At 55.7% G+C, this 25,378-nt stretch overlaps 1 protein-coding gene across 3 annotated transcripts in view; it reads right to left on the reverse strand.

The window, feature by feature from the left end:
• Nucleotides 1–21,736, reverse strand: part of Ralgds (ral guanine nucleotide dissociation stimulator) — a 44,446-nt gene extending 22,710 nt beyond the window's left edge. For 2 of the 3 annotated variants that reach the window (XM_045146049.1, XM_045146048.1), the window contains exon 1: nt 21,637–21,736. In XM_045146049.1, coding sequence (XP_045001984.1) covers nt 21,637–21,654 — 18 coding nt within the window. In that variant the 5' untranslated portion in view covers nt 21,655–21,736. Of the gene's footprint in view, nt 1–4,874; nt 5,025–21,636 lie in introns of those variants that run through there. The other variant, XM_045146045.1, reaches the window with a different exon arrangement.
• Between the last annotated feature and the right edge of the window lie 3,642 nt (nt 21,737–25,378).

Consider the following 25,378-nt stretch of genomic DNA (forward strand, 5'->3'; position numbering starts at 1 on the left):
TGAAGTGTATCATAGAGCACAATCCCCTGTGGAAATGAGGGTTACTAGAGAGAGACTGGTGTCTCTCCTCTTCCTCATCCTGCTCTAAGCCCTCTCTCCAATGGATGCATCTGCCCCGTGTGTGTGTGTGTGTGTGTGTGTGTGTGTGTGTGTGTGCGCGCGCGCGCATAAATCCCCCAAGAACAATGCCTTGCAGACTTTCCACAGTAGGATGTTCCTCAAAGAGAAACTTTAAAGGGCCGTGACCTGACAGCTGGAGAGGAGAACCAGGCCAAATGTAGCCCATGTGTGTGTTTTCTTTGGCCTGCAATGTGTTTTTAAGTTTTCGAGCCAACAGTAAAAGGTCAGGTGATTTCATAGAAAAATTCGTATTTCAAGTTTCTCCTACAACTTTGGATGTCTGGACTGTACTTGCCCTGTGTTCCTGCAAGTGACTAGAGGCCAGGCGGGAGCTGATGGGCACTGTGGTCCTAAGCTCGGGTATGTACTCTGAGCTTGCCATAGATAGACACCTGGTCATCAGACAGCATTCCCTGGCCTCAATGATGACCATCTCTGATTTATAGGAAAGACATGCCCCGGCCAAACTGCTGTGGTCTCTTTTCTTCCTGTCCCCACATTGTCACTGATTCCCCTGAAATACAGCAGCCATAAGGCCTTGATCTCCCAAAGTCCTCATCTGTGCCGCAGACCTTTCCCACCATGCCCCACAAGGCTTACAAGGAACTACCTCAGGTTCCCAGAGCCTGGTCTTCCATTCCCCAGGCATTTGTCCATGTTGGCCCTGCTGCCTGGTCGACTGTCTACCCACTGTGTACCCCTCTTGGGGTAAGTATTTCACAGGTGGGTCGCAGATACTGCCCAGGCTACCTCTGCACCGGCTCTCAGGGGATGGGGCTTGGGCCCAAGGCTGCTGAGTAGGCAGAAGCACAGAGCCAGAACTGGGGGGCCCAGTAATGTTGGTATAATCAAAGACAGTGGCCACCATGTCTTCAAACTTGGGCAGGGCCAAGGCCAGTGAGGCCAGCAGCCGGGTTTCCAGATGCAGGTTGAACCTTGATGAAGCAAACCTTTTTGTCTCTTGCCCAGAGAATGTTGGTGAATGTCTATAATCCCAGCATAGGGAGGTTGAGGCATGAGTGTTTTGAGTTCAGGGCCAGCTGAGGCTACAGAGTAAGACCCTGCCTCAACTCAACAACAAAAGAAAGCCTTTGGACTGGGGAGAGTGCTCAGTCAACAAAGTGCTCACTTGGAGCTTTGTAAGCATGGAGACCTAAGTTCAACTCTCAGAACCAATGGTAAACTGCCAGGCATGGTGGAGCGGGCCTGTAATCCCAGTGCTGGGGAGGTGGAGACAGGCAGATCCCCGAGGCTCACTGACCAGCCGATTTAGCCTAACTGGTGAACTCCCCTGGCCAGTGAGAGGCTCTGTCTTAGAAAAACAGGTGGATAGAGTTCTCGAGGCTGACACCTGAGGTTGAGGTTGTCCTCTGGCCTCCACATACACACACTCACACACAAGAAACTCTTCCAGCTCTCACTCACCAGGAGGAGCCATCTTGTTCATCTGTCTGTCCTTCCGCATTTACAGTCCAGGGAGGACACAGACAGGGTGTGGCCCAAACAACTTCTGTCATTTCCTGACAGGGACACCACCATTCCTGGCCTGCCTGGGTCCTGGGGTGGCCCTGTGTGGGTGGATGAGCACACACCTGGACAGAAGGTGACACACCTGGCCCAGGGTGGAGGCGGTGGGCTGGCCCGGCTCAACCCCACCTCCGTTGCCCCTGTGGCTCCAAGCAACCTCCAATGGCTTCTCCCTGACTGGAGACAGATGGAACTCAGAGCTTATCAGGAGGCGGGGACTCGAGTATTATAAATCCCCGCCCCACTGAGTGGAGGGATGTGACATCACCATCACCCCAAATCTCTGAGCTCACACAGGGGGTTACTGTCCAAGAGCATGCACATGATGAGCCAAAGCCTGGGGCAGTGGAAGTGGCCCAGGCAAGGATACAAAGGGTTCTGGACCAGCTAGGAACTCACTGTCCCTTTGGCGACGGGTGCTCCTGACCCCAGCTTTCTATCCCACCAATGCCTAGCAGCGGCCCCTTAGAAATGGCAAAAGTCGGGCTGGAGAGATGGCTTAGTGGTTAAGCGCGTTCCTGTGAAGCCTAAGGACCCTGGTTTGAGGCTCAATTCCCCAGGACCCACGTTAACCATATGCACAAGGGGGCACCCGCATCTGGAGTCTGTTTGCAGTGGCTGGAGGCCCTGGCACGCCCATTGTCTCTTTCTCTCTCTCTCAAATAAATAAAATCAACAACAACAACAAAAAGAATGGCAAAGGTCAGTCTGAGGAATGCCGTCCATGGAGCGTGAACCAGGGCCACTCTGGTAACTGTCCTCCGCTGGCAGAGTGCTCACAAGCCTGGGAGTCCCCAGTATGACGTGTGCCACCCGAGGCCGAGGGAGGCAGCAAGATGGTGGGGACACAAACACTTGGACACAGAAACGGAGATTTCAAATTGGTTCCCAAACAAAAGGGTGGGAGAAATTAACAGTGTGAAAGGAAGACCAGAGGGCTGGGGCCGTCCAGGGCCTCCCAGAGCCTGTGAGAGCAATGTAGAGCCAAGGGAGCCCGGGCACCAACGGCCCTGTGGGACCCGCACGTAGGTTCTCAAGCCTGGGAATGACAGGCAGTGGGCATCCGTGACATAGCTGTTCAGTGTGAAAAGCGCCCATCACCCCCAGATGACACTCACACCCAGCTGGCTTCCAGCTCTGTCTGCCTCTTACCCATTCAGCAAAGTGCCCCGTGGGAGGTGTGCCACACAGCGGGAATGGGCGAGTAGCCGCAAGGGGCCATATAGTCTGGTTAGCCTGGGAAACTCAAGGCCAATTCTGGGTTCCACTTCCCGCTCTGTGTCTCCTAGGTCTCAGCTCTACTTCTCTGAGCCCGTTTCCCTCAGGCAACCCATCTGTCAGAGTCTCAGAGCAGGTGACACACAAGGACACAGAAGTCCATGTAATCCAAGGAGTACTATGCAACGCAAGCTGCTACGACAGCCCACAGCCACACTGCCAGGGCTGGGGACAGGTGGCGAGGCCAGCCATCATGCACACGCAGGCCTAATATCCCGGCCTCCACGCTCACACTGGGGACAAGAGACAGAGACTCCGGGGTGTTTCCAACCAAACTCCTTCAACCAGTTCTGACAAGGAAGGAGAGAAGAGAGCCCCAAGGAGTCAACTCCCAGAGCCCAGGCCGGGCCTTGGCTGTGGCCTGCACAGCCTCTCCCAGCAGACACTCACCTCAGTGGCCGATGCCAGCAGGGGGGCCGGCCAAGGTGTTGAGGTGTGGAGAGTGGCACGACGGGCGACTGCCCACCGCCTGGCAGTCACCACCGAGACACAGGCAAAGAATACTGAGCCCTTCCTCCCCCTGGACCCGGCAGGCCTGGCTTGGGCCCAGCCTGCTTCTCGGGCCATAGCAGGGCACAAGCCCGGTGGGGGAGTGGGCTCCTTGGCAGGTCCTTGGCCAGTGTGCCTGGGGCCTGCCTGCTCTAGTGGAGTCGAGCACCCGAGTGCCTAGGGCTGGTGTCACCTGCATGGCTGTCATACCTGCTGCTGTGATGGGCAGGGCCAGGAATTCCCGCTTATACCAGAACATGGAGCAGCCAAACACCAGTGGCTAAGGGGCTGACCCAGTAGCTCAAGCCCAAACCTGCTCCTTGGGGGTGGGCCCTAAGCACCATTTGCTTTGCTCCGCCTTGGGGGGGGGTTGTCTAGGGACCACCTCACTGGGCATCAAGGTAGTGCTTAGTGGGGGTGGAGTCATCGGTGAGTGTGTGCCTGGCCAGGGCCCTGGGAGGTGATGGGAAAACCCCTCTTACTCATTCTATAAGCCTTCCCCAGCTACCAGAATCACAGCTCCTCTGCCCCGTGTATCAGGGACGAGACCTCTTTTTCTTTGTTTTTCTTTTGAGACAGGGCCTCATGCAGCCCAGGCTGGCCTTGAACTCTTGATCCTCTGCTGCTACCTCCCAAGTGCTGAGATGAGAGGTGTGCACCACCGCTCCAGGCACAGGGCTCCTTTTTAACCCAGGAGACCAACTCGGGCTTGTCAGTTGCTTGTTTATACTACCAAGTAGGGTAGTCAAAACATAATCTACCACCATGCCAGCATTGTAGGACAGACAGACCACATGGGAACTCAGCGGCATGTGTCATCAGGAGAGCAGCAGTGGAGGGAACACATGAACGCTCGCCGTTGTACCAATGACTTGCTGCCTCCTCCCAGACCTTCTCATTTCTCTGCAAACCAGATATTAAAAGCCATCAAGGGATGGAGAGAGAGATGACTTAGCAGTTAAGGCACTGGCCTGCAAAACCAAAGGACCCAGGTTCAATTCCCCAGAACCCACGTAAGGCAAACGCATAAGGGGGAGCACGCATCTGGAGATCGCTTGAGGTGGCTGGAGGCCCTGGCCGTGCCCATTCTCTATCTGCCTCTCTCTCTAACAAATTAAAAAAAAAAAAATTTAAGCCAGGTATGATGATGCTTGCCTTTAATCCCAGCACTTGGGAGGCAGAGGTAGGAGGATTGTTATAAGTCTGAGGCCACTCTGAGATGACATTACGAATTCCAGGTCAGCTTGGGCTAGAGTGAGACCCTACCTTGAAAAAAAATTTTTTTAAGCCACCAGGTGAGTTCAACATACCCATTTTACACACAGAAAAACTGAGGCCCACAAGCTCTCTCCCTCGTCTGTAAAGCCCATGTCTCCTTTTGTCAGCCTCCAGAGACCCGGCCCCCAATCCCAAAGATCCCAGGGTGAAAGCCAAGTGAAGAGGCCGGGCAGCTTCCTTACCCTCCTGGGACTCAGACGTGGCAGAAGTGCAGACCCTGGCTGGGAGTAGAGGGCACCAGGCTGGGTGTCCAGCACTGCAGAGGTAGGAAGGAGCAGGGGGCAGGCGGGGGTTCCACAATCTCCCCAGAGGCACATCAGGCTGCAGGGCCCTGGTGGGGCTAGCTGAGACTTAGCATCCCAGCCAAACGTAGCCCCCGCCAGCACCGCTCTGCTCCTCTGAGCCCTTCACATCCTCTTCCGGCGACTCTGGGGTGCAGGGACCCTGGCTGAGCAGCAGTGCAGAGCCCTAGAGCAAGCCGTGGTTCCTGTCTGCTTTTTGGTGCCTCCCTGAAGGTCGTGCAGGCCTCCCTCCTCTCTGGGCTTCAGCTGCCTGATCTGCGGTGGGGGAAGGAGAAGGGGCAGGTGGGGAGAATGGGAAGGTTTGCAAGCTCCAACCCAAATTCTTGCCCCTTCCTCTTCCACTTCTCTAGCCAGCCATACTGGGAGTTTTTGACCTTGAACTCTCACCCAGAGAGCTCCTGCAGGAGAATTTCTTTCATGGAAGAAAGCAATGAGGGAGCCCCTGGAGTTGGGGTTTTCCAAGGGTACAAGATGGGCATTCAGGGGTGGGTGGGGCTCAGGCTGGGCTGGGTAGGCATCATAGAACCATCTGTGGCCAGGGCCTCTCCTCTCTACTAAAATCCATCTACCAGTTATGTTGTGTTTTTTTTTTTTTCCGCCCCTACCCAGAAGAGGAAAGTTGTCACCTGGCCTAGGCCAGCTATGCGTGCAGACTTGGTCTACACAGGGCCTCTGCTCAGAGCTCCCTCTGCCCTGTGCTCTCAGGACTGGCCAGTGAGGGCAGGTTCCTTGGACCCCTTGAACCACCACCCCCATCCTTGCAGCTAGCCTTCTCGCCTCGCTTCACCAGCACACTTCCTTCTCCCTGCCACTGTCCCCAGAGAGGTCAGGCTTCCTTTTACGCTCAACCTTGACCTCTGAGGAATAGCAGGGCTGATTAGCCTGTCAGTCGACAGGCGCAGAGGTCAAATCCGAACCACCAGGGTCTCTGGGTGCTGGAGCCAGTGACTTGGGCACCTCTTGGCCTCACAGTTTCCTCATCTGCAAAATGGGCACAGGGCACTGGTGGGCACAATAAGAGCCTGATAGGGGCCTGCTCTGGGGGCTAAGTACTCAGGCCACTAGGGGTCCTGCCCCCGAATCAGAACAAGAGAGCCGATGTTGGTGGGCACTGCCTGGGTAGCAGAACCAGAGCCTGGTTCCACACTGGAAGGCAAGCTCCAGGTGGCAGTTTGGGGTCTGCCCTGCATGAAGAGTGTGTAGTCTTGTAACTGGATCCCCGAAATAACTGGCGTAAAAGCAAAGATAAGCAAGGGCACCCTGGACCCTTGGAGGGGAGCAGTAGACAGGGCTTCGTGTCTAGGCTCTGGTCCTCTCTTGGGGGCAGAGCTCCCAGTAGGGCCCTGTGCGCCACACCCTTCCCCCACCCGGTGACTGGCCTGTCACCCACCTGGGCCTCTCACCCCTGCGCTGTCCAGTGCATGTGGGTATGGCTGGCACGGGCTCATCACTGAGCAAGAGCTTCCCTACGGTATGAACCTGTTTAGGGCTTACAGACCGAGGCCTGTGGAGGAGGGGCTCAACTTTAGTGAGCCAAGGAGGGCAGGGACCTGTGGGGTGCTGGTGGCCTGTGGGTGTGTGGTGTGTTGGTGCCTTTGATAGACAAGCATTTTCAGTGCACTTCCTGGCTGCTGGGCCTGTGCAAGGTATCATGCCCTGCCTCTGATGCACGTTTCCTCTTCTGCACCCTTTATCTTACCCAGAATCCTAAAACTGGTACCCCATTTCCTCATCCCTCCCCAGTCTGTAGCCTGGCTGCAGGGGGCCATCCTGGGGCCTTTCTGCACTGGGTAGGGTTGCCCTGGGGCAGCTGGGGCTGGAGTCACAGCCAGGTCAGAGAATAGGACTCAGGGCTGTTCAGGGATGCTAGCGTTCTAGAGGAGGGGCCACAGCGGGAGAGGAGGAGCCAGCAGGTCTGGTCCCCCCCTTTCCCGCCCACATGCTCCTGGCCCGCCCTACCGCCTGCAGCGTGGTGGAGAGCAGGCCCTTTGTTCCCCGGCTGGGAGCCACCACATGATGCTTCACATCACTGTCACTGCCTGGAACCAACCACAGCCACAGGAGCCGCTCTGGGGGCTGGGTGTGAGGACAGGCTGAAGAACGCCACCAGCCGCCCCCCACCCCTCCCCATCCCTATTGCCACCACAGGACAGCAAACCTCAGTTCAAGTACCTACTGTGTTGTGGGGCTCTGGACGGCTGCCCACCCCCTCAAAATGCCCATGTCACCTGCTCTGGCCCCTGACACTGAGGGCCCTAGGATAAGCCCTGAGCTAGCAAAACCTGATCACAGACACCCGAGTGAGAACAATACTGTGCCCCGGAGCCAGCCTTTTTCTGGGGGTGCTACACCTGGGGAGGTGTCTTCTAGACCATCTAGGTAGAGGCAGGCCCTGTAGGCTGACAGCCCCATTGTTTATAAACAGAGAGTGGCTGTTGCTAGGAGCTGTGACTCAGACCAGCAGTGGCTCCTCCCAAAGCTGTTTACTGGGCTCAACATCCGGTCCAGGAAGCTGACAGGAGGCCATGGCCTGGCTCTGCTCCTCTTTCCTGCTGCTTGCTGACCTGACTCGGGGTCCCGCGGGGAGGAAGGAGGGAGAGGGACAGCCCAGCTCCCCTCCCCCTCTTTTCCAGGAACTGGGCCCATCATCAAGCTGCATCATCAAGGACACTGCTGGGTTGGCTCTGCTGGAGGCCTGGAGCTGGAGGGTATCCACGCTTCCTCAGCTCTGACCACGAGACCCTGGAGACCACGGCACTGCAGACACGTGGACCTCACAGACCACACCAGCCAGCCCTGCTTTTAGCACTTCTTGCCAAGGACAAAGCATTTTCTTACCCAGCCCTCTGCCAGACAGATGAAGGCACAGCCATTATCTCCATTGTAAAGCTGAGAACATGGAGGCCCAGAAAGGGCAAACAGCTTGCCTGAACTTTCACAGCATGTCAGTATCAAGGCCAAGTGTATGCCTAGGCCTGTTAACCCCCTAGGGATGCTTGCTTTCTTCTTTCTTTCTTCCTTCCTTCCTTCCTTCCTTCCTTCCTTCCTTCCTTCCTTCCTTCCTTCCTTCCTTCCTTTTTTTTTGTTTCTTTGAGGTAGAGTCTTACTCTACCCCTGAAATTCACTATATAGTTTCAGGCTGGCCTCGAACTCATGGCAATCCTCCTACCTCTGCCTTCTGAGTGCTGGGACTAAAGGCGTGCGTCACCGCGCCTGGCTTTCTTTCTTTCTACTCTGCACTGAGCTAAAGGTCACAAACAAGGGGTTGAGGAGACTGTTTGGTGGATGAAGCACTTGCCACACTTATGTACTTATGTGAGGGTCTGAGCTCAGCTGTCCAGTGCCCACGGAGATGCTAGATGCGTGCGGCAGCCCACCTGTAATGATCCCGGCACTCGGGTGGTAGAGAAGGGCGTTGGTGCCGAGTGGCCATGGTGGGAGGGGTGGGGGAGGAGAAGCTGGCTACCAGGCCAGCTAAACGTGACGCTCTAGGCTCAGGCGAGAGACCCTGCTTCAGTAAACGACATGGAGAGTGACAGAGAGTGACATGGACGTCGAACAGCTGCCTCTGGCTTCCACAAGGGTGCGCCCACCCAGATGTGACATGCATACGAACACGCACACATGCCACGCATACATTTGCAGCATGTGTGTGTGTGTACGTGCATATATACAATTTTTAAAAAGATCAAATAAGTTGTGCCAGGTAGCACTGGGAGACATGGGGCCGCCGGGTTCTTGTCACTGGGAGGAGTGCCCTGTACTTACACATATTCACTGGTGTGCCGGTGTGGGATGGTGTGCCTGCAGGTGGAAGTGGGGGCCACAGCTCAGAGACTTGCGAAGCTCACCTCAGCAAAACTCCCACTCCCACCTGACTCTGGAGTCGGGGTTCCCAGCCGCTGTGTCCCATGCTTGCTTGTTGTTTTTTTTTTTTAATTTATTTTTATTTATTTGACAGAGAAAGAGGGAGAGACAGAGAGAGAGCGAGAGAGAGAGAATGGGCACATGCCAGGGCCTCCAACCACTGCAAATGAACTCCAGACGTGTGCACCCCCTTGTGATGTGGGTCCTGGGGAATCGAACCTGGGTCCTTTGGCTTTGCAGACAAATGCCTTAACCGCTAAGGCATCCCTCCAGCCCAGGCTTGTTTTTAAAGACCCGAGGGTGTCTTTAAGCTTGCCAGCAAGGATCTGAGGAGCTCTTGGCTTACAGATGGGCCACTACAGTAGGAGTAACCCTATGAGTGACTTATGGAAAGCCATGCACTCCCAAGGGGTGGCCCTTTCTCCTGCTCCAGACAAGTGCTGGGCGCACCTGCTCTGGCCTGGGGAAGGTGGGAAGGGCTGAAGGAGCTGGGCTCTCTGTGGCAGCTGGCGCTGGCCATGCCCCAAGCAGAACAGTACCTCGAGGGTAGCTGACTCGCTCACCACAGGGCTTCCCTGCTTTGGCTGCCTGCCCGTCGGCCCTTCCACCAGCCCACTGAGTCGTAAGGGTTGCCGAGAAGCCCAGGATCTGAGAACGCAGGCCCTGCCCCGGCCGCTCCCACTGGCTGCAAGCCCAGCAGGATCCGGGACTGTCAAGGACACCGTGGCTCCCCTCCTTGGCAGCAGAGATAGCTCTGCCAATTGCTCCCCTCCCACCTCCCGGCCTGCCCCCAAGATACTCTGCAAGGAGCCTCCATCCAACTGGAAAGATCCCAGTGGCAGCTGTGAGCAGGAGATTTGGGCAGGAGCCTGGGCCACCTGCTGGCAGGGCAGGTTCCTCTGCTGTGCTGAGCCTTGGTCCTGGCTCACAACAGGGCTAATCTCTGCCTCACACAAGCTCTGTAGTAAAAAGAAATACTGAATGGAAAACACTTAGGACAGGGCCTAGCACAGTAGCCCAGGACAAAGGGAGTGACACTGATAATCCTCTGTGGGAAGAACCAGGGGTTCTCACGGATGAAACAGATACAAAATGTAAGCACAGTATGACTGCAACTTCAAACCCACATCAGTTTCTGAAACACCTCAATTTTGCTAGGAGGAATGCTAACAAAACTCACAGCCTCACCATCTAAAGACCACAGGGGCTCAGGCCACAGCAGCGGTATGAAGCCCCCCAGCCCGCAGCCATGTCCCAAGCACCTACTGGGTGCCAGGCACTACTCAAGTGCTAGTGACATATGTCATCAAACCCATCTCTGACCGGGGGGGGGGGATCATTACAAATAAAATTCATATTCAAAGGAAAGAGTGCTGTAAAAGAAAGAGCAGAAAAGAGGGGGGACACCTAGGCGTAGTGGAGGAGATGGCTGGGCAAGCCGAGGGAGAAACGCCGTAAACTCTGAGGAGGAACACTACAGAACAGTTTGCCCACCATGACATCAATTTGGCACCCATGCCCTCTGGGCTGTAAGCCTCAGAGAAGCAGCAGCCATGAGCGTCCTGCTCCTCATCTATACCCACTGCTGGAGTGGTGCCTAGCCACACAGACGTGTCACAACGGCCAGCATGTTAAGGGGCCTGCTCTCTCTGCACATAGCTCACATGCTGGGCACTGCCATTCCTTTCCCTCCTTCTGAAGTTGGAAGGGGCGGGAGCTGCCATGTCAGGCCCTCAAGAGCAGGGCTCCATTCGTTCTCGGGCATACGGCAGCGGTGAGCAGATACCTGCATGAGCAGATCCACTCAGTGATTCCAGCGGTGCCAAGTGTGGCTTCCGCGTTCCTGGACTCTTAAAAACCTTTACAGTTCTGGGCTGGAGAGATGGCTTAGCAGTTAAGCGCTTGCCTGGGAAGCCTATGGACCCTGGTTCAAGGCTCGATTCCCCAGGACCCACGTTAGCCAGATGCACAAGGTGGTGCATGCATCTGGAGTTCCTTTGAAGTGGCTGGAGGCCCTGGCGCGCCCATTCTCTCTCTATCTGCCTCTTTCTCTCTGTGTCTTGTCTGTGGCTCTCAAATAAACAAACATAAACAAAAAAAAATCTTCACAATTTCTTACTGGAAGGTCATGAAAGCCTCGAGGAGGAGGTGGCAAGACTGGAGGGATGGCATGGAGGAAGAGCGTGGCATGTGCCCACCTACTCCCACGAAGGTGCTTTCTTTCCTGGGAGGATGGTGAGGCGGAACACTGAGGGTGAGTCAAGTCTGCGAGTGGAAGGTGAAGGTGACATCTGGCTTTCTGGAGATCAGACACCTTTATTTTCTTAGAAGTGGGGGCCTGGAGCTCTGGTTTAATACGGGGATCTCCCCTCCCTACATTCATTCTTGGCTGGCTAGGACTAATTCTTGAGGAAGGGGTCCCTCCCCATTGGGTAAGTAGAGGTTGCTCTGGGGTGATGTGTCCTGAGTGGAAAATCCCCTCCCTGAGGCACAGTCAAGTCCTGGAGATGCTGGGTGTGAGGGAAGACCATAGCCCTAAGCCGAACAGGCCAGGTCACCCAGAGGTTGGGAGCCAGGGGAGTCAAGACAAATGGGCTCTTGTGGTGTGGGAGGCTGCCTGCAGTGCCAGGGACACTCTGTGCCCAGGGCTGCCACCAGCCTTTTGCCTGGGCTTCAAAACCAAGACTGTCCTTTCAGAAGGGACCTCCTGAGCTGCCCAGGAGGCCTGGATGGGACTTGGGGATCCAGCCGGCTGCCAGAATGTGTGTGGCAGGGCTGGTGCCTGCTGCCCTCTTTCCCACAGAAACGTTCCAGCAAGGATGACCTCCAAGGCTTGGGGGTGGTGGTGATGTCTGGGCTTTCTAGGACCCTGGAGCTGGGTGGCACTGCTTCGTCCCACCCTCGTCCCTCTGCCAACCCCTGGACTTTGCTCCCCTCCAGACTGTCTTACTTCTACCCACTCACCCCGTAATGCCTGGCGAGGGGACAGCAAGGTGCCCTCACCTGCCCTGAGCTACACAGGTCTCCATGCCTCCAGCTGGTAATGGAGGGACTGTGTGTGCCAAGCACTGTGCTGCCCCCTTTCTGGCCGCTGTGAACGTGCAACCTGGACGTGGTTATTAACACACCAGCAGATCAGAAAACAGACATTCAGGGGCTGCTGAGGGACTGTGTGGGGTATACCAGACTGCTCAGGATCAAGCTGGGGCTCTGTGAAGGTACACATCTCCACACCTTTGTTATCACGTGCTGCATCCCTCCTGCAGACACCAGCTAGGCGTCCTCATAGACAGCCATTTGTCCCTTCACGTACCAGGCTCATCATGCTCGGACACATACGCGCGCGCACACGCATGTACCATGGGGTCATGATGATAAAACTCATGCACTGGGCTGGAGAGATGGCTTAGTGGCTAAGGCGTTTGCCTGCAAAGCCAAAGGATCCCGGTTCGACTCTCTGGAACCCATGTAAGCTAGATGCACAAGGGGGGCACATACATCTCGAGTTCATTTGCAGAGGCTGGAGGCCCTGGCGCGCCTATTCTCTCTCTCTGCCTCTTTCTCTTAAATAAATAAATAAAATATAGATTAAAGCCGGGCGTGGTGGTGCACGCCTTTAATCCCAGCACTCTGGGAGGCAGAGGTAGGAGGGTTGCTGTGAGTTCGAGGCCATCCTCCATTGTGAATTCCAGGTCAGCCTGGGATAGAGTGAGACCCTACCTCGAAAAACAAACAAAATAAAATAAAATATAGATTAAAAAACTCACGCGTTCACTCAAACGTGAGAAAGGATATGCAAAGACGCTCCCCAATCAAGTGTGTACACACAGCGCATACCCTACCTCACATCTTTCCCATGATGACAGATGTGGCAGTGCCTGTGGCCCAGAAGCCCAGAGTGCACAGCCTCCTCCCCACACGTCTAGCATCCGAGGAGACTGTGACCTGGTTGTTCACTCCCTCAGCCCCTGCATCTGGCTTCTGTGCCTGGCGCTCCTGGCAGGGCTGCTGGGAGCGGAGGCGGTGCATGTTCCCAGGGATTTCTTGGCCCTGGCATCCGCAAGGGAAACTCCTTTGGCAAACCGGAGCATTTCAGGGTCTGCGCAAACAGGCGTCGGGACTAGGTGGGTAGTGCGGCCAGCACGGTCTCTTCCCACTGGACACAAGCTGCCTGTGTGTCCTTCCCTAGCCGTCGCCTCTTTGGCTACCCAGGGCTCTGGCCAGGTGAAGTGCCTTGCTCTTGAATTCCAATCCTGAGCGTCTGCATGGTCAGGGACCTGAACTTGGCCTTGAGGAAAACAGATGCATTTCCTCAAATGACCAGGGTAATTTACCTGATTTCTCTGGGTCTGTGTAGAGGAGCTTATGGGTTCCAGTTAGGGCCTGCAAGTGTCCCTGCCTCCTACCTGTACTGGCAATCCAAGGGTGGTCACCACTGGGGGCCATGCAACCATCTGCCTCTGTGTGTGTGTGGGGGGGGGGCTGTGGCTCCCCACCCCACTCCACTCCGCCACAGAAGCTTGGGGTTAAGAAAAGAATCCTGAGCAGGTCTGTGGGTCAAAGCCACTAGCCCCAGGCTTCATCCTCTCCTTTGACCTCTAGTTAGCTCAGACTGGCCAGAGACTGTTGTTTTCTTGTGACAGCGGACAGATAATGGAGATAGTCAGGGCTGGGCCACAGTCCAGCAAGGGTGGGAGGGCAGGAATCTCTTTGGAATGGATGAAGATCAGGTTGGAGACAGCCCCAAGGGCTTCAACATCCTTGATTCTCCCACCTTCCCAGTTAGAACTTGACATTTACGGAAATAGCAAGGCCTCCTCCTTCTCCTGAACAGACTGGAGGGGCAGAATGGAGCGAGGGTCAGGAGAGGTGGGAGTGGAAGGGAGGCTCCTAGGCTCAGGATTCCTGGGTGCCTATATTTTATTCATTTATTTATTTTGAAAGAGAGAGGCAGATAGAGAATGGGTACACCAGGGCCTCTAGCTGCTGCAAACGAACTCCAGGCACAGACACATACACTACCTTCAGCATCTGGCTTTCATGGGTCCTTAGGCTTTGCAGGCAAGCACCTTAACAGCTAAGTCACCTCTCCAACCCTCTCTTTTATTTGAGAAAGAAAGAGGATGAGAATGGGTGCTCCAGGGCCTCTAGCCACTGCAAATGAGTTCCAGACGCATGTGCCACCTTTGGGCATCTGGCTTATGTGGATACTGGGGAAGTGAACCTGGGCCTTTAGGTTTCACAGGCAAGTATGTTAACTGCTGAGCAATCTCTCCAGCCCTGGACTTTCTCTTAACTGGAGACATCTAGCACGTCCCATCCCATTTGGTAACCAGGGAACATGGGCACACCAAGACTTCTGGTGGCATCTGGAGAAGAGGTCCTGGCCAACTCTGGGTTCCAGAGCGAGGGCAGGAAGAGAGAAGCTCCAGCCTTGGAGGACCAGGCAGCCTCCGCCTCATCAATCATGCATCCACAGGCCACCAGCGGAGCCAGTGCCCTAGGGACTACACATGCTCATCTCTCTTCCCTTCCTACTGGGCTGGGGCATCCAGACCCAAACAAAGAGGGAGTGTGGACCCTTGTCTCTCAGAGCCATTACTACGGCCCCTCAGCTCACCCACCAAGAGCCGTGCTCCAGCCTTGCTGCTGTCCCCCATGTGAGCACAGCGCATGTGCCCAGGCATAGAGATGATGCCACAGGAGCCTCCCAACTCCAGAGGAGTGCACACCCCTCCAGCCCGACACATCAGGCTAGTGTAGCTCTGTCTGGAAGAGAGGTCACCCTAGGAGAGAACGAGCAAGATGGGACCAGAGTTCTGACCCTAGGAACACCCTCTTCCCAGCTCTCCGTGCCCACTCGCCCCCACCAGCCCGCTCTCTTCCCCGGGGTCGCAAGGGCCATTCAAGTCTCCTGTCTCCAACGCCTCTCCTCATCTGCATCTCCAGACACTGCTGGGCCCCACAAATGAGGGCAGCACCTAAGAGAGCCCACAGGGCCAGATCTCCTACGGAAGGAAGGGGGAAGGAAAGGAAAAGACCGGGACTTGGAAGGGGGATGGTTAGCTCCGTGTGTCCCAGTAAACCCAACACTGAATCCTAAGTGGAGATTTAAGCCCTGGCAGGGTGTCCTGCCTCCCAGGGCCTGCCGGGTGAGATGCACATGGGCAAGTCGAGGGCGTGAGCTGGCCCCTCACTTCCTGATGCAAGCCTCCTGCGTGTGACATAGCTCACAGGGCAGTGTTTATGCGTGGAATGCGAACACACAGGCAGCGGGCATCGACGGGGCACAAGTGAAGACACCAAGGCCAGTGAAGATGAACAAGCTGGGGTTACCTCCCCAGTCAGTCTCAAGGTTGGCCTAGAATCACAGTCCCCTTATTTTAAGGGCTCCACACCCCCACCATAGCTGCTGTTCTCTCTTCCCGGGTCCAAGGAGCTGATGGCTTTGCGTGCGTGTGTGTGTGTGTGTGTGTGTGTGTGTGTGTGTGTGTAGGGAGCTGAAGTGCCATGCCTACACCTCTCGCTCAGGATAGCACTGCCTCCGACTAAAATTTTCTGACATTCTGTCACTGTCCAACTGTCACCCAGGTATCCAGGAAATGGGTTCCGTTGCTAGGGGACTGGCCTGATCCTGTCAGTTGCAGGGTGGAGGAGTGGGGAGACAGTAGATGGGGGTTTCCCTCAGGAAGGATCCAGGGGGGCAAGTGCTGGGTCCTGTCTCAAGGGTTGGGAGTAGCTCAGCCACGAAGTACCCAGGCAAACTCAGAACCAAGGGCCGCCGCAGGCCATTGGAAAACCCCTAGCCTGGAAGCCTTCCTGCAGGTATTTTGGGGGCCTGCTGTTGCTAAGCAACTGCTCTAGGTTGTTATGGGAACTCTCCCTTCTGGGCCTTGCCATTTTTAGGGGGAATGCCAAAATCTTTGCCATCCCCTTCTTTCCTCAGCCTGGCTCAGCTGACCTGGGGACCCATCAGCTCACCTTCCAGCCCCCAAGGGTGTCCACTCAGCCCTGTTCCTCAGAAAAGATCCTTTCAGACTCCATCCCCCTTTTGTTTTTTGAGACACGGGTCTCACTATGTCGCCCAGGCTTGTCTTGAACTGCCAATCCTCCTGCCTCGGTTGGGAGCACCTGCCGGTGGCGCCGGCTGTGGGCCACCATGTGCGGCTAAGACAGGAGGATTCTTTGAGGCTCAGAACCCAAGAACTCTTGGGAAAACACGGCACAGTCAAGGCCTTCATTAGTGCCAGAGGGGAGGAAAGGGCTGCTGGGGTTTGTTTATATCTTCACCCTAACTACCACCTCAGGGCCCTTCCAGCCCCACCCTATCTGCCCTGGCCCATTCCTGACCACTGGAAGCCCACTGTATTTGGAAGGAATTCCGTCCTAGCCCTGGCGCCTGGCCCCACCCGCTTGTCTGCAAACAGGGAGTGCCCCCTAGGCTCGCTACTATCTAGCAGTGAGAGTCCCCTCCCAGTACCTGTGCCCTTCCCTCCCTCCACCCCCCACGCTCCCCACCCCCAGCAGAAGCCAGGCCCCAGAGCCCCTGTCTTGCAGAGGGCTGGGCAGATAATAAGCCAGATGTTGTAGTGCAAAGCTAGGTGCTGGATGGTTCGAGGGGCTGTGAGGACTAAGCACCGCCACAGGCCAGGACAGAAGGGCCAGTGGTCTGAGGGGTCCTGCAGAGCACATCTTCCTGGCATGGGACCCTCACCTGCCATGTCTTGGATGACAGCTCTGTAACCGCGCCCAGGTCCCGAGGCTCCCCGACTACATCCTCTCCTCCAGTCCTGCTGCCTGCCCCCCCCCCTTGAGATCCTCCTTCGTGTCCCCTTAATAGGGGCTGAGGTGCTCTTCACAGACCATGTGCCTGGAACCCTCCATCAACTGTGTGTGACTATGTCTGTGAGCCGCTGTCAAAGGCTGCTGGCCCCAGGGACACCCAGTCAGATTCTGAGGCGTGGGGGCAATGGAGGGTGGTAGTGAGAAATGGTCTCTACTCCCTTGTACTCTGCTCAGTTTCAATGAAATCTATGGGAGGCCAGTCCAGGAGAGAAGCTGGGAACCTGTTCCACACTGTGCTGCCCACTGAGCATAGAAAAGGGCATCCAAAGAAGGCGGGTGTGGTGGCGCAGGTCTTTATAATCCCAGCACTCGGGAGGCAGAGGTAGGAGGATCGCCAATGAGTTCGAGGCCACCCTGAGACTACATAGTGAATTCCAGGTCAGCCTGGGCCACAGTGAGACCCTACCTTGAAACTGCCCCCCCCAAAAAAAGAAAAGGACATCTAAGAGGACCAGGCTGTACCTTACCAGGTGTAGCAGGGCAAGATAGGTAGCCATACCTCCTTTGGAACAGGGGAATCTGTAAGGACAAGGACTCTTCCAGTCATGTGTGGCATGGGACAGCCCACCTGTCCCCGTGGTTGGTTTCCATGGGGCTCCCAGACTTGGACCCTGCAGACTGCAGTAACAGGAGAGCTGTCTGGAAACCTGAGGTGTAACCTAGCTGCTGGGCCGCTGGGAAGGCAGAAAGGCCTGGCTCAGCTTGCAGGTTGAAGAACAAAAGGGGAGCAAATTCCAAGCCTGGGCTGTGTGTGGGAAGTCTGCCCTAGCCAGCCTCCCCAGCAGTCACCCAGCACCACTCTGCCCGGTCTGATTTCCTTCAGTGTGGGTCACCAAGGAAATGACAGCACGTCTGTTTACAGTTTAGCGTCATCTAGCAACCAGGTAAGTAAGACCTTTGGTCCACAATGCTCAGTGCCCTGCTGTGTCCATGGCAGAGGTCACAGCGCCACCTGCTGGTGCTTGCGCTGGAACCCCTGAGCCAGAGAACAGGCTGTACTCATTACCCTCCCGCCAGAGGCTGGTTCCTGCGACATCCCCACACACTCAGCTGCTCCCCTGGTCACCACGGACACTAGGCCTTTCCGACATTCCCGTTCCACGGTAAACTGTGTCTCCCCCAAAGATTCCGGGGCCTGTGACTGAAAACATACTTGGAAATTGGCTCTTTGTGGATATAAGACATGAGGTCATACTGGGTTAGGGTGGACCCAGGACCCACTAGCTGATGTCCTTGTAATAATGGGGAAAACTGGGGCTCGAGAGATAGCTAAACAGTTAAGGCGCTTGCCTGCAAAGCCAAAGGACCCAGATTCAATTCCCCAGGACCCACATAAGCCAGATGCACAAAGTGGCACAAGTGTCTGGAGTTCGTTTGCAGCAGCTAAAGGCCCTGGTACGCCCATTCGCTCTCTCCCTCTTTCTGTCTCTCGAATAAATAAAATAAATATAAAAAATAATGGGGGGGGCTGGAGGGATTGCTTAATGGTTAAGGCGCTTGCCTGCAAAGCCAAAGGACCCAGGTTCAATTCCCCAGGATCCACGTTAGCCAGATGCATGGGGGGGGGTGCATGCATCTGGAGTTCGTTTGCAGTGGCTGAAGACTCTGGCACACCCATTCATTCTCTCTCTCCCCCCCTTCCCTCTTTCTCTGTCAAATAAATACATAAGTAAAATAAAATATTTTAAAAAAATAATGGGGAAAATTAGACACAGACACACCGAGGCAGACACAGAGCCTGGAGAGAGATCTTTATAAGGAACTAAAACTAAGGAATGTCAGCTGCAGGCTAAAGAGACTTAGAGCCATCTCAGAGGACCTGCTCCATAGATGACTTGATTTTAGGCTTCTAGATTCTAGAACTATGAGAGTAGGTCTCTCTTGTGTTGGGTGCTGGGTCACTCAGCATAGGACACCTTGCCACAGCAGCCCAAGGACACAAATACGACAGGTCCTAGGCGCGGTCCTCACCCTCCTGCCACAGGCCAGCTCCTCCCAGAACGTGTCCGTCAATATGTGCTCACCACTGCATGGACAGCTTTCTGGACTAGCCTTTCCTCTGGGGTAGCCTCTGGCATGGCCTGGGCCCAGGAAACATGCACCAATCCAATGGATGGACAAACTCCTGCCTTTGCTACTCCATCGACTTCAGATGTTCATAACAAGCACAGGACAGTGGTGGTTGGGGGGGAATGAAGGGAAATAGGGGGGGACAGCAGTGGCGGTGGTGGCGGTGAGGAGTGACGGGAAACAGGGAGGAAGATGGCAAGTGAGGAGAACTCGCCCAGGCGTCAGAGCTTCACCATGCTCACAGCCACCTTGAGCGGCAGGCCAACCAACCACTGGGACTCCATATCCTCTGCCCCCGAGGCTCAGGAGGTAAGGTCTTGTGGTCACCTGCCTCATCAGTTTGACCCATTCTGTGACCCTGAACTATCCGTTGCGCTTCATTCAGCCTGCCCAGTCTCCCCACGTGCACAATGGGGCTATTCTGACATCTGACTGGATGGGACCTCATCATACGCATGTGAGATAATGCCTACAACACGTGCAGGTTGGTGTCTCCTGTGGCTAAAGCACAATCTTAAAGGTGGAAGAATTAGAGAAGTGGTGGGAGGGCTGAAGAGATGGCTTAGTAGTTAAGGTGCTTGCCTACGCAGGCTGAGGACCCAGGTTCAAGTCTCCAGTACCCACATGAGCCATAGGCACAAGGTGGTGCATGCTTCTAGAGTTTGTTTGTAGTGACTGGAGCCCCTGGCATGCTTATTCTCTAACTGTTCCTCCCCTTCACTCTCTCCCCAATAAATAAATAAGTAAATAAATAAGAAGTGGTGGAATACCACCCAAACAGGCCTGGCTCTGGCGCTGTGCTCTAGGAACATCTCCCACCTCTCTCGGACTCATATCCTCATTGCACACAAGGGGGTTTGGCAAGTAAACAGACTGATAAACTCTCAGGCATAAACCTTCCAGGGGCTCCCTATAATATTTAAATCAGACTCAAGTGTTTACCCGAGTCTATGCATCAAAGACCCCAACCCTGCTGTCTGGGGTGGACTGGATTTGGTGACTGACATCCAACCAGCAGAATACTGCAAAAAAGTGACATGAGAGGTCAACACCAACATTAAAACAAACAACGGAACCAACTCCTGCCTTGTTGGCTTTCTTCTGTGTTTCCCTCTGCCATACTCCCCACACGGCTCTGAAGAAGCAAGTTCTGAGCTGTCCACATGATAAAGAGCCCAGGGGCCTCGGGCCCTATCTAGATCCTGCCAACAACATGGGAATGAGTTCTGGGATGAACCTCCCCCAGTTGAGGCTTAGTGGAGGCAGAAGCCTCCGTAGAGTTGGTCTGGGTCGAGCACCAAGAGACTGCGACACTGTCCATGTCTGGGGCTGTTGGCTTTGAGCTGCAGGGAGGCTGTCATACACCAAGGATAACTGGAGCTTTTGTCTTTGCACACTGGGAGTTCCGGGAGGGCAGGGCCCATAGCATTCCCTTACAGAGCCACACCCAGGAGAAAGCTGGTCCCTGGATGAGGCTCAGAAATGGCGTTGAGTGAAGAAATGAGAGGATGTGGGATCTTCTCCCCATCTCTAAGCGGTTCATACTGAGGGCAAGAATGCTAGTGATAGGTTCTGTCAGGCAGAATCCAAGGCACACAGAGCTGGGGCTCTCCTTACTCCTTTGAGCACAGGGCCACTGCTGCCCCCTGGTGGCAATTGCCAGCACTGACGTCCCGAGCAAGAAATCCAGAAAACAAAACACACACCTTTGTTTGGATGTTGTCAAGGTAGCAGCTCTCCCAGCCCCTAGAGGGCCAAGGAGCAGGACGGGTAGGTTCCAGGAGTAATGAGAAAGACACTAGAAGCCTCGATTGCTCCATTCTTTGCTAGCTCTGAAGGAGAGGGGTGTGGTCCAGCTCACTCAGGAGGCCTGCTCTTCCAGTCTGAGCAAAGACCCTTGCCCCACTTCCAAAGAGGACCTTGTGCTCCAATTAAGGGTGGTCTTGTCCATGGACCCTAGGGGAGTGGTCCAGAGCTCTGCCACCCTCTGTGTGACCCAGGCAGGGCCTTGTTCCCCTAAATCTTCAGGCTGCTTTTTTTGCTTAGAAAGTCCACTAGGGAAAATAATACATTTTCCTAGGACCTTAGTAATGAGTGAGTGGGTCATCGATAGGGAACCAAGACCATGGGGGGTAGAGAAGGGGTAACAAAGGCCACGCATGCCAGTTTGCAGAGGAGGAAACTGGGGTCTTCTCCCTGGTAGCCTCCTCCACTCTAGGGATGGGGGCTTATTCTAGCTCTTGGTGTTCAGTGGTGGAAGACGCAAAGACCCCTGTTCTGCCATCTCCAGGATGCTTTGAGGATGGCCCAAGCCGGGCAGATCTTGGGAATCATAAGCACCCTTTTCTTACAATGTCCCCCCAACCCAATGTTGTTAGGAGTCTTCCCCAGAACAGAGCTACCTCCAGCCTCGACCTTCTAACCTCCCTTGTCACCTCTCCACAGTCCCGCCCTCCCCATACTTCCTAAGTCCGTGGGAACGTGCAGGAGCAGGGGTGTGCGCTGGCGCCTGGGTGTGCTGGATGCTCACAGCCAAGGTCTCCACATGGATGGGGTGGGCAGGACTCCCCAGGACCCTCGGAAGATCTCATTCCCAGAACAAACCCCACGCGAGGACCGTACCCCCGGCCCAGGAGGCCAGAGCCTCCCTTCTCCGCTGGACGAGCTCGACCCACACCTGGCGTGCCCAGGCCAGTCATGATCTCAGTTTCCCCGATTGTACTAAGACGCAGGGTTGGACGCGGAACTGCGTGGCGCGCGCGCGCTCTCTCTCTGCGTGAACGCCGCGCCGGCTGCCTCCCCCGGGTGGGTGCGGGCCTCCTTCTCCCCCGCGGCCGCCGGACCCGTGGCCGACACTCACCTGGCAATCTACCATCATCCTCAGCCTCGGCAGCTCATCGCCAGCCCCAGGGCGGGGCCCGGGGCTCGCAGAGGCCGCTCGCCACGGCCCGCGCGCGGCGCAGGGGGGCGTCCGGCGGCGGGGCTCATGGCTCGGCTTCAAGTCCCCTCCAGGCCCGGGGCTCCGCGGGCCTCGCCGCCGCCCGGGCCGCCGCCAGCCCCGATCCCATTGTCTGCGCCGAGTCGCGCCGCGCAGCCGGCCGTTGTCGGGGGTGTGTGTGCGCGGTGGAGGGGGGGGGGGTGAACCGCCGCCGCCACTCGATTCCGCCCGGGCTCCCGGGGCTCGGGAACGGTGGGCGGGGACAGCGAGGCCCCTCCCCGGCCCCGCCCAGCCCGCCCGCAGGTGCGAGGGGCGGTCCCCGGCGCGCGGGATCGGGGACGCGCTCGGCCTGCCTTCCTCCGGCGCACGGCACTGGACCTCTCCGCGCAGCGCACCGCGGCCAGCCTCGTGTCCACAGCCAGGCGCGCACACGGGGCGCGCGCGCGCGCGTGATCCCCCCCCCCCCGCCTCGCCGCGCGCACGCGCCGCGCACCCAGTACCCGGCTTGGCTAGTCTCATGTGTCCCTTCGCCCCAGCTGCGTACGCTGTGTTCCCACCCCTCTAGGACCTAGGACCACCATCATCGTTTCTAAAGTGGGGACCGCTAGGGCTGGGTGGAGAAACCTGAAAATGTGGCAATCACCAAATTCTACAACCTCATCCTGTCACTCAGGGATCTCAGTGCCACCTGCAGGACTCAGCTCCATGGATGGCTGGTGGTGGTAATGGATGCCAAGTCTGTCGGGGAGAAGGTCAGGGCGTCCCTCTCCTCCTGGATCCTTCCTCTCCCTTCTCACCACAAAATCTAGCCTGTCCTGGCTGACTGGTGTAAGAAGTGGGAGGGGAGTCTTATACCCGGGGCTCAGCAGGTGTTGCGGGGTATCAGCATTACCAAGTATTATCATTTTACAGTGGGCAGTGCTTCTATCACTCACAGCCAATCAGCCCTAGGTGACCATAACTGGGGGAGTTGGAATATCACTCATCCCTTAGTCCTGTGTGGAGGTCTTTCCAACTAGGGCACCCTCCTCCGTCTCTCTGCCATGCTCCCCAGCACACTCTATCACGGGCAGTCACTGACCCACTTTCAGTGCAGGATGCTGAGGTTTTCGGCAGTCCCATGAGCCTGTCTGTCGCGGGTATGCTGAAGACGCAGCTGTGGGCTTCAGCCCAGGCCAACAGGCCCGGAGGTGCGCTCTGTACAGAAGCCAGAGGTGTCAGTCCACTGTGGATGGGGGCACGAGGAAAATGCTAGAGCTCAGAGAGACCTTGGGGAGGGTGTTTGGCCCAGATTCTATCCGGCTGTGATTTCAGGTAAGTGGTGGTGCTGGTGGTGAGGATTGCAGATCAGGAATCCCGCCCACGCATTCTCAGGGCCACATGGACTACGGTTAAGCATCTACCCCACCATGGACCCCCAAGCACCTGCGTCAGTGCCTTCCTGTGTTATTTGTGGGGCCATAGCAGCTAAGCCCTTCCAAGGTGGGGCCTGCTGCCTGCTGCCCAGGGCTGAAGACACGTCAAAAGTAGCTGTCCAGGAGAAGCAGGTGGTCTGAGGTCTCTCAGCCATTATCTCATTTAATGGAGTTCAGACAGGTGGAGTGACCTAACATTTCACAGGTACTAGCACAAACTCCCAAACTTATTATTATTTTTTTTTCCAGCTGCCTCCCAGTCATTCAGCAAACCTTCCTGCATCCCTTCCTGGGTGTCAGGCATCAGAGGAAACCCAGCTGGCCCTTCATGGTTAACCACTGCCATCTTGGAGTGCACTGTCTGGGGAACGAACAGGGTAGGGAGGGACATAAATAAAATTGCAAATGATGGGGTGAGAGAGATGGCTTAGCACTTGAGGTGCTTATCTGAGAAACCTAAAGACCCAAGTTTGACTACCCAGTACCCATGTAAGCCAGATGCACAAGGAGGTGCATGCATCTGGAGTTTGTTTGCTGTGGCTAGAAGCCCTGGCGTGTCCATTCTTTCTATCTCTGCCTCTTACTCTCTCAAACAAACAAATAAAATATCTTTAAACAATTGCAAGGGATGTGTCAGGATGAGAATTCATGAGAAAGCATGAACGTACCCACTGCAGAGGGAAACATAAATCAGGGTGGTCTCCAGGAGTGATTCCCATGGAATTGCTATCCCTCCAGCCAACAGAGATGTGCTGGCCCAGGCCCTATGGGCTGAGCTGTGGTGATGGGTCTAACATGATGGAGGTTGCTGGCTATGAAGGGGCAGGTGACTGGGCTTTAGGAACAGGCTTCGTGACAGGGGCTCTGTCCCTTTTCTAACTTTGTTTCTTGAAAGAGGGAGTTCCAAGAGTTGAAAAGCTTCTAAGCCTACAGAATTTAGATCCGTCCTTGCAAGTTTGGCGTCTATAGTGACACAAATCTTATTTGGCTAGATAAAGACTGAGGACTCCAAGCTAGGACTCTGTCCCTGGCCACCTTTGGGGACAGTGGTCATTTGACTCCAGGATGCCTCTCCTTAAAATGTAACATGGACAGTGGTTTGCTTCAAGGAGCTGGGTTCTGTGGCCCACTCAGCTTGTGTCTGAGCACTCTGTCCTGCAGAACCAGGATTAATTATTGTACCCAGATGGGAATGGTCCATGGCTGGGTCTGGGAGAGGCTCTCTCTCTCTCTCTGTGTGTGTGTGTGTGTGTGTGTGTGTGTATGGGTTCAGTGCTAGGTTGGAAGAATGCTGGATACTGCTTTCTCCTCTGCTGGGATGTGGCTGCCTAGGCCTCAGAGGTTCCTGTCCTCTAGAGGCCTTCTTGGCTTCCTTATCCGGGAACTCCTCTCCTCCAAAGAGCAGCTCCTCAAGGATGGCCTTGTCCCCTCGCAACACGTCTGCTTCAGGATTCCTCCCATGCCCAGCAGCCATCAGCAGGTGCTCCCTACCAGGGACACAGGACAGGGTCTGTTCCTGCTCCCTTTCCCAGAAAGCACCAGGGGCTCTTCCAGACTTCAGTGCGCTCCAACCCAGGTTGTCCTCCCACTAGGGAGTCAGCTTACCCATTCTTGTGACCTATCCCCATTTGCCAGTTGAACCGTAGCGCATAGGAACAGGCTCAGGGTTAACTTCTAGCTTTGTCAAGGGGGCTGGGTTGGGGAGTGCTTGTATGATTTCAGAGGGTCCCTCTAACCTATCCTGTGTCTCCTCTTTTGATGGGAAAGATGCTATCTAGGGAAGTACCATGCCACCAACCCCTCAATCCATGTCTGGTCCCATCTCTGCCTGGCCAGGGACTGAGGTCTCTCTGGGTCCAGTCTGGAGCAGTGATGCTGGCACACACTACTGCCTGGCCTGTCCCACTGCTCCAGAGGCCCACATCTGTCCATGGCTTGCATAGCCAAGATAGTCATAGACACAACGGGACTGACACACACACCTTTTGTTTGGTTTTGGTTTTCCGAGGTGGGGTCTCGCTCTAGCCAAGGCTGACCTGGAATTCACTATGTAATCTCAGGGTAGTCTTGAACTCAAGGTGATCCTCCTACCTCCGCCTCCCGAGTGCTGGGATTAAAGGCATGTGCCACCACACCTGGCCAACACACCTTTTATGTGTCCAGGGACTGAGAGTCCACGAGACTGTCCAGCTGATGGGCTTTGCTGCCTTCTGCCCACCCAGGTGTGAGAACATCTGTCCACAGGCTCT

Source organism: Jaculus jaculus, chromosome 1 (assembly GCF_020740685.1).
Source record: "Jaculus jaculus isolate mJacJac1 chromosome 1, mJacJac1.mat.Y.cur, whole genome shotgun sequence".
Taxonomy (NCBI): domain Eukaryota; kingdom Metazoa; phylum Chordata; class Mammalia; order Rodentia; family Dipodidae; genus Jaculus; species Jaculus jaculus.